The 15,476-nt window shown below is 42.3% G+C and overlaps 1 protein-coding gene across 1 annotated transcript in view; it reads left to right on the forward strand.

Moving 5' to 3' along the window:
• LOC140458192 (protein-methionine sulfoxide oxidase mical3a-like) overlaps positions 1-15,476 on the forward strand; it is a 433,786-nt gene that overhangs the window by 393,123 nt on the left and 25,187 nt on the right. Inside the window, exons 40-41 of the mRNA XM_072552428.1 lie at positions 6,938-7,006; positions 14,838-14,937. Of these exons, the coding sequence (XP_072408529.1) occupies positions 6,938-7,006; positions 14,838-14,937 (169 nt within the window). The remainder of the gene's footprint in view (positions 1-6,937; positions 7,007-14,837; positions 14,938-15,476) is intronic.

Genomic DNA, 15,476 nt, shown 5'->3' on the forward strand with positions numbered 1-15,476 from the left:
TTACTCGGCCTCATTTTCTTGCGCTGTTCTGTACCTCTCTCACTTATTCTCTCTACCTCTGACTCTCTTGCAAACTGTCCCACATAGTCTCCGTGTCTCTCTATCTCTCATTTGATTTCCCTCATGCTCTTTCTCCCTACATCTCTCTCAATTTCACACTCTCATACAAGCTGATGAATTTGAAGCAGGAATAGGCGACTGAGCAGGAGTAGGTAACTTTCTACAATGAGAAGATAAATCCTTTCCACATCCACCCTGTCAAGACCCTCTGATCCATCCCCAAGCTGCTGATACCCCCTGCCAATTTACCTGTCTCCCATCCCATCTTATCCCATAAGATGCCAGTCGTCTACATGGTCCATTATATGCCAACTCACTACTTTAAGGCGATAAAACTTAGAGCAGATTTCAGCCATTGGGTCCAGAACATCTGCTCTGCCATTTGATCGTGGTTGATATGTTTCTCAACCCCATTCCTTTGCCTTCTCCCATAATCCTTGATCCCCTTACCTTTCTATCTCTGTTTTAAATACACTCGATGTCTTGACCTTTCTTCGGTATTGAGTTTCACTGAGTAACCACTCTCTGACTGAAGAAACTCTCATCTCAGTTCTAAAAGATCATCCCCTCACTTTGAGGTTGTGCCCTCAGGCCCTAGTCTCTCCTATCAATGGAAACATCATCTTCACATCCACTCTGTCCAGGTTTCTCAGTATTCTGTAAGTTTCATAGAACGTTACAACGCAGAACAGGCCCTTCGGCCCTCAATGTTATGTTTACCTGTGAACTAAACTAAGTCCATCCCCCTACATTATCCCATCATCATCCATCCACTTATCCAAGGCCTGTTTAAATGCCCCTAATGTGGTTGAGTTAACTACATTGGCAGGCAGGGTATTCCACGCCCTTACCACTCTGAGTAAAGAACCTGCCTCTGACATCTGTCTTAAATCTATCACCCCTCCATTTTCAGCTATGCCCCCTTGTACAAGCTGACATCATCATCCCTGAAAAAAGGCTCTCACTGTCCACTTTATCTAATCCTCTGATCATCTTGTATGTCTCTATCAAATCCCCTCTTAGCCTTCTTCTCTCCACTGAGAACAGACCCAAATCCCTCAGCCTTTCCTCATAAGGCCTCCCCTCCAGACCAGGCAACATCCTGGTAAAGTCTTCGAGGAGAAAGTGAGGACTGCAGATGCTGGAGATCAGAGCTGAAAATGTGTTGCTGGAAAAGCTCAGCAGGTCAGGCAGCATCCAAGGAACAGGAGAATCGATGCTTCGGGCATCCTGAAGAAGGGCTAATGCCCGAAACGTCGATTCTCCTGCTCCTTGGATGCTGCCTGACCTGCTGCGCTTTTCCAGCAACACATTTTCAGCCAACATCCTGGTAAATCTCCTCTGCACCTTTTCCAATGCTTCCACATCCTTCCTGTAATGGGATGACCAGAAGGCCACACTTCCAAGTGAGGCCACACTAGTGTTTTGTACAATTAGATTAGGTTAGATTACATTAGATTACTTACAGTGTGGAAATAGGCCCTTCGGCCCAACAAGTCCACACCGACCTTCTGAAGAGCAATCCACCCAGACCCTACATTTACCCCTTCACCTAACACTACAGGCAATTTAGCATGGCCAATTCACCTAACTTGCACATTTTTGGACTGTGGGAGGAAACCGGAGCACCCGCAGGAAACCCACGCAGACACGGGGAGAATGTGCAAACTCCACACAGACAGTTGCCTGAGGTGGGAATTGAACCTGGGCCTCTGGCGCTGTGAGGCAACAGTGCTAACCACTGTGCCACCGTGCAGCATGACATCACGGCTCCGTAACTCAATCCCTCTATCAATGAAACCTAACACACTGTATACCACTTTAACAGCACTATCAACCTGGGTGGCAACTTTCAAGGATCTATGTACACAGACACCAAGATCCCTCTGCACATCCACACTACCAAGAATCTTTCCATTGACCCAGTACTCTGCCTTCCTGTTATTCTTCCCTAAGTGAATCACCTCACATTTAGCTGCATTGAATTCCATTTGCCACCACTCAGCTCAATCCTGAAGTTTATCCAAGTCCCCCTGCAACATTCTTCCAAACTGTCCACTACTCCACCGACTTTAGTGTCATCGGCAAACTTACTAACCCATCCATCTATGCCTGTGTCTAAGTCATTTATAAAAGTGACAAACAGCAGTGGTCCCAAAACAGATCCTTGTGGCACACCACTAGTAACTGAACTCCATTAACCACCACTCACTGCCTTCTTACAGAAAGCCAGTTCCTAATCCAAACTGCTAAATTCCCCTCAATCCCATGCCTCTCCATTTTCTCCAAAGCCTACCATGTGGAACCTTATCAAAGGCTTTACTGAAGTCCATGTATACCACGTCAACTGCCCTATGCTCAACCACGTGCTTAGTCACCTCAAAAAAACTCAGAGGTTTGTGAGACATGACAATCCGTTGACAAAACTATGTTGACTATCTTCAATAAAATTGTTGCTTGCTAGATGATGATAAATCCAACTCTTATAATCCTTTCCAAAACAATAGGTGTAAGGCTCACTGGTCTATAATTACCTGGGTCATCTCTACTGCCCTTCTTGAACAAGGGCACAATTTGCAATCCTCCGGTACTAAACGTGTAGACAATGATGACTCAACGATCAAGATGGCTTCATCATCTGCTCCCCAACTTCCCAGAGAATCCTTGGATAAATCCCATCTGGCCCAGGGGACTTATCTACTTTCACACCTTCTAGAATTACTAACACCACCTCCTTACTAACCTTAATCCTTTCTCGTCTAATAGCCCGTATCTCAGTCTTCTCCTCTACAATATTTTCCTTTTCCTAAGTAAAAACCGACGAGAAACATTCGTTTAACACCTCTCCAATCTCCACAGGGTCCACACACGGCTTCCCACTTCTGTCTTTGACTGACCCTATTCCTACCCTAGTCATCCTTTTATTCCTCACATATCTATAGAAAGCTTTAGGGTTCTCCTTTATTCTACCTGCTAAAGACTGCTCGTGTCGTCTCCTTGCTCTTCTTAACTCTCTCTTTAAATCCTTCCTAGCTAATCTGTAATTCTCCATCGTCTCATCTGAACCATCTCCTCTCAACATCACATAAGCCTCCCTCTTCCGTTTAAGAAGAGATACAATTTCTTTAGTAAACCACAGAAACATTCAATCAGATACTACTCTCATACTTCTAAAGCCCATTGGGTGCAAACCCAGACTCCTTAATTACTCCTTATCATATGACATGCCCTTCAAGCACTGTCATATTAACATCACCTGTTTATACTCCTTGCAGGTTGACACTGATGCCCTGCCCCTACCCCAGCCCCTAAGTTGTCCTGAGACCATGTCTACAATGGTGCCTCAGTTCTCCAGAGGTGTGCCCTTGCTAGCCATATGAATTACAGAATAATCTCAATTATCTGAATGAGATGGACGGGGGTATTTTGTTCAGATAACTGATTGTTTGGATAACGTTTTTACAGGACCTTGAGATCTTGTTCGGATAATCCAAAATTCAGATAATTGGCGTTCGGCTAACTGAGGTTATTCTGTACATTGAAAACAGAACTCCTTTTACCTGGTCTAATCTCCACACTCTGGGTTCTAAACACTAGGGACTCAAAATCCTATTTGTGCGAAGGCAGTTGCCTTTGGGAGACACAAGGGTGAACAATGAAGTGTCCCTGTTTCTGTTCCTTGAAAATCAGAAATCCAAGCATAGGGGCAAGATTGCGATTCTCGACTTCTTCCACCATTTTTCTACAACAGAGATAGTCTCCAGCATCAAGACCTTGAACCGCTCTGTTGTCTGCTAACTAGCCAATCTTCTATCCATGCCAGTTTTATTCAACTCCCTATATCATGAGCTTTATCTTTCCAATAACCTTTGATGTGGCATTTTGTTAAGTGCCTTATTGAAACTTAAGCACAGTATCAGTTGGCTTCTATCCAAAGTACCTTAATTAAAGAACTGCAATGAATTGGTTAAAGGCATTTGCTTAAAGGCAAGACCATGCTGGCTTTGCCTGATCACCTTGAACCTTTCTAAGTGGCCTTCCATAGATTAGATTAGATTCCCTTCGGCCCAACCAGTCCACACTGACCCTCCGATGAGTAACCCACCCAGACCAATGCACCTCACACTATGGGCAATTTAGCATGGCCAATTCACCTGACCTGCACATCTTTGGACTGTGGGAGGAAACCAGAGCACAGACCTGGGGAGAATGTGTAAACTCCACACAGACAGTCACCCGATGCTGGAATCGAACCTGGGACCCTGGTACTGTGAGGCAGCAGTGCTAACCACTGAGCCACTCTGCTGCCCTTGTCTTTAACAACAATAAGTTCGAACATCCTTCCTATTGTAGTTGTTACTTAATTGGCCTGTAGTTTCATGCTCCCTGTCTCCCTTCATTTTGCATTTGGTATTTTCCAATCTAATGGACCTTTCCCAATCTAGTGAAACTTAAAAATCACAACCAATACATCAGCTATCTCTCCAGCCACTTTCCTGCTGATGTAATTTTATTACTTTCCTCTCTCTCTTCCATTTTCTAATTTACAGCTATTTCTGGGATATTTCTTGTGTCCTCTGCAGTGAAGACCAATCCAGTTCAGCTGCTATTTCCTTATTTTCCATGATTAATTCCCCAGACTCAATTTCTAAAGGACAAATACACTTTTTAAAAACTTTTTCTTAAATCCTACCGAAACTATTTGTTTTTATATTTTGAGCTAGCTTTCTCTCATACTCTAATTTTTACCACCTCAAACTGTACTTTTTAAAAAATTCGGCACAGTCTTCTCAACTGCCACTGTTTACTCTCAATTTATATCTTTTAAAGATATATCAAACTTTTTTATTTTAGTTAACTACAAATAGTTAGAATTTTTCTTCTCATTAGAATGGATCTAATATGTGTATTCTGAAATATCCCCTTAAACCTCTGGCACTACATCTGTATTGATATAACCTCAGTCTAATTTGTAAGGTGACTTTAGCTCTCATAATTACCTCTCATAAAAAGAGTGACCCACTCTTTCTTTCCCTCAAACTGATTGTAAAATGCAATCACGTTGTGATTGCAGCTGCCTAGTGCACCTGCTCAAGAGATAATGAATTAGTGCTATCTCATTGCTCAATACTAGGTCTATATAGCATTTCTCTGGTTGGTTCTAGAATGTGCTGTTCTAAGAGATTATTCCAACAACATTCTACAAATTCATCTTCTAGGCCCCAATTGCCTATCTGATTTTTCTGGTCTGTATATAGATTAAGATCTGTCATAATTATCACCAGGCCTTTCTCGCAAGCTCCTATTGTTTCTTTCTTTAACCTCCATCCTACTGCATGGTAATTGTTAGGATGCCCTTACACCACAAGTGATGTCTTGTCTTTATTATTTTTCTTATTATCTCTACCTAAACCATTTTATTTTCCTCAACGTGGGTCACCCCTCCCTATTATGGTAATGTCATCATTAATTGACAGAGCCACCCCTGGTATGGCCTAACACCCTGTCGTTCTTAACCACATTTCAACATTCAGGTCACGCTCGGGAATGGTAACTAGATCCTGTTTAGTCGTTTTTATTTGCGCATTTGTTTTCCTTTGAATGTTATGTGTATTCAAATACAGAGCCATCAGTTTTGTCATTTTATTACTTTTGTTTAACTTTATCTGTTGCTTTTCTCTTAGATTTGTACTGTCTATCCCTTCCTGTCACAGTCCATCCACAATTTCCTATCTTTCTCAGTTTGATCCCTTTCCCTCATGATTGAATTTAAAATCTTCTCAGCTATTATGCACTCAGTAAGATCTGGGAATATTCAGATGAAGACTGCCTCATTGGCAGAGACTTTCCTGAATATTGATACCAGTATTGCACAAACCAGAATCCACTTCTTCCACACCAGTCAGTCACACATTCATTTCTTTAATCGCATTTCCCCTACATCAGTTGCCAGAGATTTTTAACTTTGAGGTTTTGCTTCTTTATTTGGTGCTGGGCTTTTCATACTGACATTTACACTATTTTTCTCAAATTTCTGACTCTCACACACTCTCTCTCTCTATTTTACCTTCTCTCACACATACTTTGTATAGCTCTCTCTCTCTCTCTGTCTAGGGTGTAGGTTTGCTCGCTGAGCTGTAGGTTTGACATCCAGGAGAAAGATATAAATAGAAAGCAGGAGACAACAGATTCGCTTCACTTGGAGGTCGCCACTGGTGATGATACCTGGCCAGGTAATGAAACATCTGGATATCAAACCTACAGCTCAGCGAGCAAACCTACACACTAAACCTCAACCTGAGCTACAAACCTTCACAAACCTTGCGTCTCTCTCTGTCTGTTTCGCCCTCCAGTTCTGTCTCATTGACTGTCTGGTTTACTTTCTTGTTTTCTCTCTCTCTCTCTCTAGCTGTCACTCCTCTCAGCCCTGAGTTTGACGGTTAAGTGCTGAGACTCACTGTTACAATGGTTACTGTGATAATATTTCAGCTTTGATGCAGTATTGTGTTAGTCTCTTGCCCCGGCTTCCCATGATGCAGTGGGTTGTTGTGGTTGTGCTATGGCCCACTCTGAAAGTGCTTTGGGTAGGTTGGTAACGATACATTTGAGATTTTGAAAACTGGACAGTGTTTCTCATTATAGGCCACCCTAGAGATGTCTCGTTGATTAACCCTGGATTGCATGCCTGGTATCTGCTATTGGTTTCAGGATTGCCGCACACAGTGGCACTATCTCATCCTATTCTTGTTTCCCTTGTCATTTCCTCCCATTTGTTTCTCCCCCCTCACATTATTAGATTCTTTCCTTCGCCCTCTTCTTCTGTCCCTCTCACACTCTGCTCCTGTGCTTTGCTTCTCTTTCACCTCTCTTGTTGAAGTTGAGGCCCTTGTTGGAGCTCCGCGGCGAAGACCTCTTTCCTTCTGCCACTGCTGTACCCACAACCGAGGTAACGTAGAGCAAGCCCGCAAAGGAATACCATAACCACCGGGGCTTCCTGGAGCCCGAGGCTCAGTACACTTCCTTTGGGCACCTGGTCAAGTGCAAATTCAAATCAAAAGCCTGTGAGGGGCTGAGGGTTAGTGAGACTAAAGTGGAACAAACTGAAATGAATGGGATAAAGGCATCAAGTTAGTAAGGCAGAGTTTGAGAGGGAGATTAGGACAACTTCACAGGTCCTTAAGAAAGGATTGGTGGGATGACAAGTCAATTCCAGTCCTCAATAGCACCCTTGCTCTAAGACTCACCTCTCTCGCAAACCTCCACCTCAACCCCATTCCTTTGAACCCAGTCCTCAACTGCAATCTCCCAGTTCCTCCTTCAGTCAGCTGAACCTTTCTCTTTCCTCCTGCTTAATAATCCGGGAATCTTTCACATTCTTCCATTTCCATTTCTCTCCCACTCCATTTCCCAATTATCCCTGTCTCCTCAACCTGGCTTTCCCTGACACCCCCACAATCTCCTGCTTGCCAGAATTTTACCGATTCCCTATTCTGTAATTGCTCCGAAGTCTCCCATTTACCCACACATCCCTGGCCCCCCCATATGTAAGCTCAATTTTGATCAAATGTTACACATGTTTCCGTGCTGTACATCTCTATGACTCTATAATTTCTCGCTCATCCCCACATCTGTTTCCAGCCAAGCGCCACATGTGGAGTGTCTGAAATTGAAGTCTGTGTTGGCTGACACACAGGCTTTGCCATTGTGACTGACCCCTCATTGTCAGTTTCTAACTGTGGCCAGTGGTTGAAGAGCAATGAAGCTCTCCTTAATCCCAGTAAGTTGAATAGCTACCAGTGAAGGAAGATTTTAGGAAATGAATGGGACTAGGGAGGGATAGGTGAGGGTTAGTCTAGAATCTGAATAAACGTAGTAGATAATGAGCAATGTCACTGAGGGAAGATTGCCCACTTGGGCAATAAAACTGAGCAGAAGGGGCACTGATGGACAAGGGAAGGGGCAGTGAATGAAGAGAAAGGGGGCAGTAGTTGGAGAGGTCGAGGGTCAGTAAATGAAGAGAGAATTCAGTTAATGAGAGAGTATAGGAGTGAGCTAAGAAAGGTTCCTGTCCGAAGACAAATTCTAGCACTCTAATTCCTTTCCACTGGCAAGCATGTGTGGGTTTTGAGTTTGTGAAGGACCCACAATTTTGCTGGTGCAGAGAACTGGGGTCATGGCACAGACCAGAGTGTTAAAGAACCTGCCAGGGACTGTACTCTGCCTGGATGCCTGCTCGCAGTGACTCACTTCATCCCATCTGCAATAACACTTCACTCCCGAGCTGCTTGCTTGCATCTCACTGACTGAGCTTTGTTTCATGCACCCAGCTTTTCTCTTCAGTTCTGCAAGCATCCACCTTGTTGAATTGCCTGATACATCCCTTTGGCTGTGAATCCCCAACCCTCACCATTTTGTTGCAGCCACAATAACCTCAAGCCTCAGTCAGCTGCCCGTGGAGACTCTGAGCCTTTCAAACTTTGTCCAGCAAAAGTGCATTCAGGAGCCAATTGGAATCTACAAATGTTGAACAAGAATCAGCAGAGGGTAGGGGTTGAGAAAGCAGGCAGTATGGACATTATATCCAGGGTTTTGTGTATTAGGTTGAAACAAAATCTGATATTATAACAGAACAAAGTGGAATTACATTAAAATGAGGTTCCTTTATAAAGATATAGGGATGCTGTACCTCTTTATGACAGGTATTTATTCCAGATGATGCTCCGCTAAAGTAGACCTCTGATCTTTAAGGCCAATATTTGTGATCATTGTTAGTTAAATACAAAGTGAGGTCAGTCAGAGTTTAATGAAACTGCAGATTTGAGTGCAAATGTCAGGCTACAGGTCAAAAACACACAATTTAACACAGAGTGTTATAAACAAAGATTGTCAGTCACAGTTTGTCAATTAAATAGACATGACAGGAATCACAAATAATTCTATACTGGGTTGTGGTTATGATTAAATGGCCTGTCCCTATAAGGCCGTGGAAGCAACAAGTTAAAAGTTAAGATCAAGAACAATGTTCCAATAAGAGAAAGAACCTCAGTTGATCAACTCAAGACAAATCGTCTAAGTTGCAAGTGTTTTGAAGAGGTAACAGATAGGATTAATGTTGTTGATGTGCCATTTAATACAGTGTTACACAACAGGCCCATGAGGAAGAAGGGGTCATGGCATAAAAGAGACAATGTAAAGGATGCAAAATGGGCTGCATCATAGGAAACAGACAGTAATGGTCACTGGATGTTTTTCAGGTTGGAGGAAGATTTGTAATGGAAATTTGTAATGGGTCAGTATCAGGACCTCTGGATCTTGATGAGTAGAGGATTATTTCAAAGTTTGCAGGTGATACGAAACTTGGAGGAGTTGTAAACTGTGAAGAGGAGAGTGTGCAACTCCAAAAGGACATTGACAAGTTAGTGGAGTGGTCAGATAGGTGGCAGGTAGAGATTCAATCATGAAAAGTGTGAAGTAATGCATTTTGATCAGAAGAACACTGAAAAACAATAAATCAGGGAATACAGTTCGAAAGGAGGTGGAGTACAGAGGAATCTGGATGGATGTGTGCACAGACCATTGAAGGTGGCAGGAGAGAACAGCAAGTAATGCGTACAGCATTCTTGGCTTTATTAATAGGGTGTGGAGCAAAAAATGATTGACAAGAATAGTTCCGGGAATGAGAAACTTGAGTGATGAGGGCAAATTATGAAATTGGGACTGTTCTCCTTGGGAGGAGGTTTGGTAGGGGTTTTCAAAGTCATGAACGGGCCAGATAATGTAGATAGGGTGAAGCTGTTTCTGATCAGAAAAGGAAGACAAATAAGATTTAAAGTAGTGTGCAAAAGAAGGACGGGTGATGTGAGAAGAATCTTTTTTTCAGATAAGGATTAGTTAGGTTTTGGAATGCTCTGCCTGGAAATATGGTGGAGGCAGGTTCAATGGAGGCACTCAAGGGCATTGGAATTTTATTTGGATAGAAATAGTCTGCACGGATGTGGGGAAAAGGCAGAAGATCAGCAAATCATGCTCATTTGAAGAGCTGGTGCAGGTATGATGGGTCAAATGGCCGCCTCTGCATTGGAACAATTCTGTGATATTGTCTAGTTGTTTTGAGCTGTTATCTTGAATTGCCATTATTTGAAAATTTATAGTGAATTAAATACATTAAGAGCCCCTTAAAATTCCAGAGGCAGGCAGGACTAAGGCAGTATTTCAGAGCCTGGCAAACTTTCCCAGAGGCGGTGAATGTTTTGTTTCTGGTTCCAAGCTTGGAGCTGAGGTTCACCCTGTGATTCACAGCTCCACTGTTAGACCTAAAACACAGCTACTTACAGAAGGGGAACAAATGTGAAATTGTGGGAAAGAGAAGCTAACTACCATGCAATGGAACCTGCAACCGAGATTGTCAGAGTGAGTTATGTAACTGCACCATGATCCTGTGACAGAAACCAAAAAGTGGACAACAGTCCCGGATTTGGTCCTCACCTGCCAAACACCCCTTGAATTATAAAACTGGCATTATAACCCTCATATTTCATCCTGATAACACAGCTCTCACATGATAACACTGACATTAGTGCTCACGCTATAACACAGACATTACAACCTGTACACGGTAACACTGACATTTCAGCCCTCATGGTATAACAATGACATTACACCCCTCATGCTATAACACTGACATAAGAGTCCTCACAGAATAAAACTGACATTAAAGCCCTCACATTATTACCCTGACATTATAGCCCATATGATATAACTCTGACATTACAGCCCTCACACTATAACTCTGATATTACAGCCCTCATGCTATAACACTGACACGACAGCCCTCACAATAAAGCACTGACATTACAGTCCTTACTCCATAACACTGACATCACAGCTGTCGCACAACAACATGATGTTCAGCCCTCATACTAAAGCACTGACATTACAGCCCTCACCCTATAACACTGACATTACAGCCCTCACCCTATAACACTGACATTACAGCCCTCATCCTATAACACTGACATTACAGTCCTCATGCTATAACACTGACATTACAGCCCTCACAATAAAGCACTGACATTACAGTCCTCATGCTATAACACTGACATTACAGCCCTCACCTTATAACACTGATATTACAGTCCTCATGCTATAACATTGACATTACAGCCCTCACAATAAAGCACTGACATTACAGCCCTCACCCTATAACACTGACATTACAGCCCTCACAATAAAGCACTGACATTACAGTCCTCACACCATAACTGTAATGTTACAGTCCTCACATTATAACTCTGATGTTACAGACGTCACACTATAACACTGACATTACAGCCCTCACGCTATAACAATGACATTACAGTCCTTACACTATAACACTGACATTACAGCCCTCACACTATAACAATGACATTACAGTCCTTACACTATAACAATGACATTACAGTCCTCACATTATAACACTGACATTGCAACGCTCACACTAAAGCACTGACATAGCAGCCGTCATGCTATTACACTGATATTATAATCCTTACTCTATAACACCGACATTACAGGCCTCACATTATAACACTGACATTACAGCCCTCATGGTGTAACACTGACATTACAGTCCTCACGGTATAACACTGACATTACAGCCCTCACACTGTAACACTGACATTACAGTCCTTACATTATAACACTGACATTACAGCCCTCATGGTATAACACTGACATTACAGTCCTTACATTATAACACTGACATTACAGCCTTCGTCCTATAACCCTGACATTACAGCCCTCACACTGTAACACTGACATTACAGCCCTTGCATTAGAATGTGGCATTACAACCCTCAAACAATAGCACTGACATTACAAGACTTGCTTTATAACAATGAGATTGCAGCCTTTGAACCACAACCTTGATTTTATAGCCCTCACGATATAAAATTGACATTACAGCCCTCACATTATAACACTGGTTTTATAGTCTTCACACTAAAGCAGTGACATTAAAGCCCTCACACTAAAGTACTGGCATTACAGACCTCATGTTACAATACTGACATTATAGCCCTCATGCTGTAACACTGACAGTATGGTGCTCAACCTTACAACACTGATATTGCATTCTAACATGACATTACGCCCTTCGCATTATTAGCACTGACATTACAAGCCTTGTTTTGTAACACTGACACTGCAGTCCTCATATTATCACATTGTTATTGCACCCCACTCTATAACACTGACATTATACATACACATTTCAGACATAAAGTATAAGTTTAAGCTACAATATATTTAATGTATGATGATATGGTGCAATGGCCTAGGAATAGGATCTGCATAGTCAGCAAAATGGCATGTTGAAATATCAATCACAAATCTAAATTCATGAATCACCATTGACCACGTTAGAGGAGAGAGTGTGAATAAACTGCCAAGTTTCATATCTAGTTAGAAGCTGTCAGCTAATTTGGATCCAGAACTGGGGACTTTCCTGAGGAAGAAAGGGTGCTTTCATGTGTGATAGTTTGTGCATATGCATTGATGTAGCAGTGTGGCTGAGTGATATGTACTTGTTTGTGTGCTATGTGTGGGTGTGTTCTCATGTGCACCTCAGGAGCATGATACAAATCACACCTGAGGAATAACATTTGGTCATTTGATTAAGCAGTCGTATGCTGGAATCTAATCAAAAGCATCAGCTCATTTATGCAGCGATAAACAGGAGTGAGTAACAGACTGAAATCTCAATGAGGGGTTCAGCTGGGTGGGTACATTAGAATAACAGATACTTAAGAGTGAGGTGTTCAACCCGTTTACATCCAGAATTACTCACCTGGGAGTGAGTTACAGACAGGAATCTAATCAAGGGATTTAGGGAGATTGATTTATATATTGAATAACAGATACCTGGGAATGAGTAGCAAGCTGAAATCTGAGGGGTTCAGCTGGTTTATGTATAGAATTATATACCTGAGAGTGAGTTACAGACTGGAATCTAATTGAGGGGTTCAGGTTAGTTTATATATAGAATAACAGATTCCCAGGAATGAGTAACAAGCTCAACTCTGTGTGAGGGTTTGGGGTAGCTTCTATCAAATGGCAAGACACCCATGAGTGAGTAGCAGGCTGGAATCTAATTGGGGGGTTTGGCAGGTTAACATATAGAATGACATCTGGGAGTGAGTTATAGCCTGGAATCTAATCGAGTAATTTGGGCTGTTCATATATAGAATAACAGTTATCTAAGAAGACAACAGAAATGCTGAAAAAACTCAGCAGGCCTGGCAGCGCCTGTGGAGAGAAGGCAGCATTAGCTTTTAGAGTCCAGTGGCCCTTCTTCAAAACTGATAGCTGTTAGGAAATGGTGGAATTAATGCTCATAACAGGGGGTGTGAGGGAAAAGAATGGAGCCTAGTGAGAATGAAAATTAGGCAGATAAAGGAATGGTTGATAGTAAGCCAGTGAAGGAGAAACGTTGATAATGAGGACTATGAGTAGGCAAAAATGGGTTGACTGTGCTGATAGCAGCCTGTGTCATGACAGGACCTGGGATTTGCAAGGACATGGAATGAGGTGTTCAGATTGTAAAATTATTGAACTCGATTTTGAGACCTGAAGACTACAGGGTGTCCAAGTGGAAAATGATATGCTGTTCTTCCAGCTTGTGCTAAACCTCACTGGAGCACTGCAGTGGATCCGAGACAGAAAGGTTGGCCAGGGAACATGATGGTGTGTTGAAGTGGCGGGCAATGAGAAACTTCGGGTCATTTTTACAGACAGCATGTTATACAGACAGACTGCAAAGCAATCACCATGTGAGTGAATTGAGTAAAGTGCAGATAGATCACTGCTTCACCAGGACAGTGTGTCTGAAGCCTGGGTTGTGAGGAGGGAATAAGTAAATGGCCAAGTAGGTACTTTCTGCAATTGAATGGGAACATGCCGTGGGGAGGTGTTGGGAGTGGACGAGGAGAGGATCAGACTGTCCCAGAGGGAATGATCCCTAGGGGATATTAACAATGGAGGGAAAGGGAATGTTTGTCTGGTGCTGTGAGGCAGTGATGCTAATGACTGAGCCACCGTGCCACAATTACCTGCACTATACATCCTTTCACCTGGTCCCTGGGAGAGTGAATTACAGGACAAAATCTCATTGAGAGGTTTAGATGTTTATATATAGGGTATTAGATTCCTGTGATTGAGGTACAGACTGGAATCTTACTGAGTGGTTTGGGAGGCTCATATTTAGAGTAACAGATTTCAGGGAATACTCCAGAATCTATCTCATGAGTTTGAGATTTTAAATACGGAATAAATGTTATATGTAGAATAACAGATACCCAGAAGTGAGCTTGCAGTTAGAATTTAATTGAGAAATTTGGGGTTGATAAATAGAAAAACAGTCACTTGGAGTAAGTTACAGGCTGGAATATTACCAAGGGATTCAGATTGGTTTATAAAGAGAAGAAGACGTTATTGTTGGGAACTAGAACCTTATAGAGATGCTGAGAGGTTTATGCAGAGCAGCCAGAGGATTTAACAGATATAGTGGGGCTGTTTGCTAAGCATCTGTCTAATGGTCCCACCGAATGATGATCTCGAACTCAGAGAGATCAGTGTGTTATACTGGGCCATGTTTTTGGAGTGTAAGCTTGTTGTGTTGGAGTGAGCTCACTAGATACAAGTGGTGTGTGCTTTTCAGTGGATAACACATTCCTTCAATCTCTGCATGTGTAGCACTATGTGTTGTGGGCCCTGATTTTCAATGTGCTTGATAACAGGAATGGGAAAGAAAGACGATCCTCGGCTGATGCAGGAATGGTTTAAACTGGTGCAGGAGAAGAACAGCCTGGTACGCTATGAGTCGGAGTTGATGATCTTGTGAGTATTGATATTGCTTTCTTCAAACAGAATTCCAAACAGAATTATTTCTATTTGTCTGTGGTGTTCACTTGAATAGGCTATTTCTGGGCTGTATCTACAAGATGTCTCAGGATGTGTTACAGGAGATGCCTTTGAGAAAGGTTTGTTCTATCATGTTTCTTTTGAAAGAAAGTGCTGTAAACTTGAAGCTGAGCTGTTTGCTCTGAGCGCAGCATTGTAGCTATCTTTTTTTTTAAGTTGGAACAATAGAAGCAGCCTGAAAGGGTGGGCTTAAGCTCCCACAGAACCAGGATTTTACTTTTAGCTTTCAATATCTATTGGGGTTTGGAAACTGCAATACACCTCACCTTGCAAAACACTGAAGTTCTCTCTCTCTCAGACTTATCTCTTGTTTTTCCTCCTGGAATGGTGAACTGCATGTGAGACAAACTATTTTACTGAATTTGCCTTTACTAATGATGTGTTTATGGGATATTACTATATTGAAACAGTTGCTATTTAGTAGTTAAATAATCTATTATTGTGTTAAGTTTTCC

The sequence above is a fragment of the Chiloscyllium punctatum genome, chromosome 32 (genome assembly GCF_047496795.1).
Source record: "Chiloscyllium punctatum isolate Juve2018m chromosome 32, sChiPun1.3, whole genome shotgun sequence".
NCBI classification, from domain to species: domain Eukaryota; kingdom Metazoa; phylum Chordata; class Chondrichthyes; order Orectolobiformes; family Hemiscylliidae; genus Chiloscyllium; species Chiloscyllium punctatum.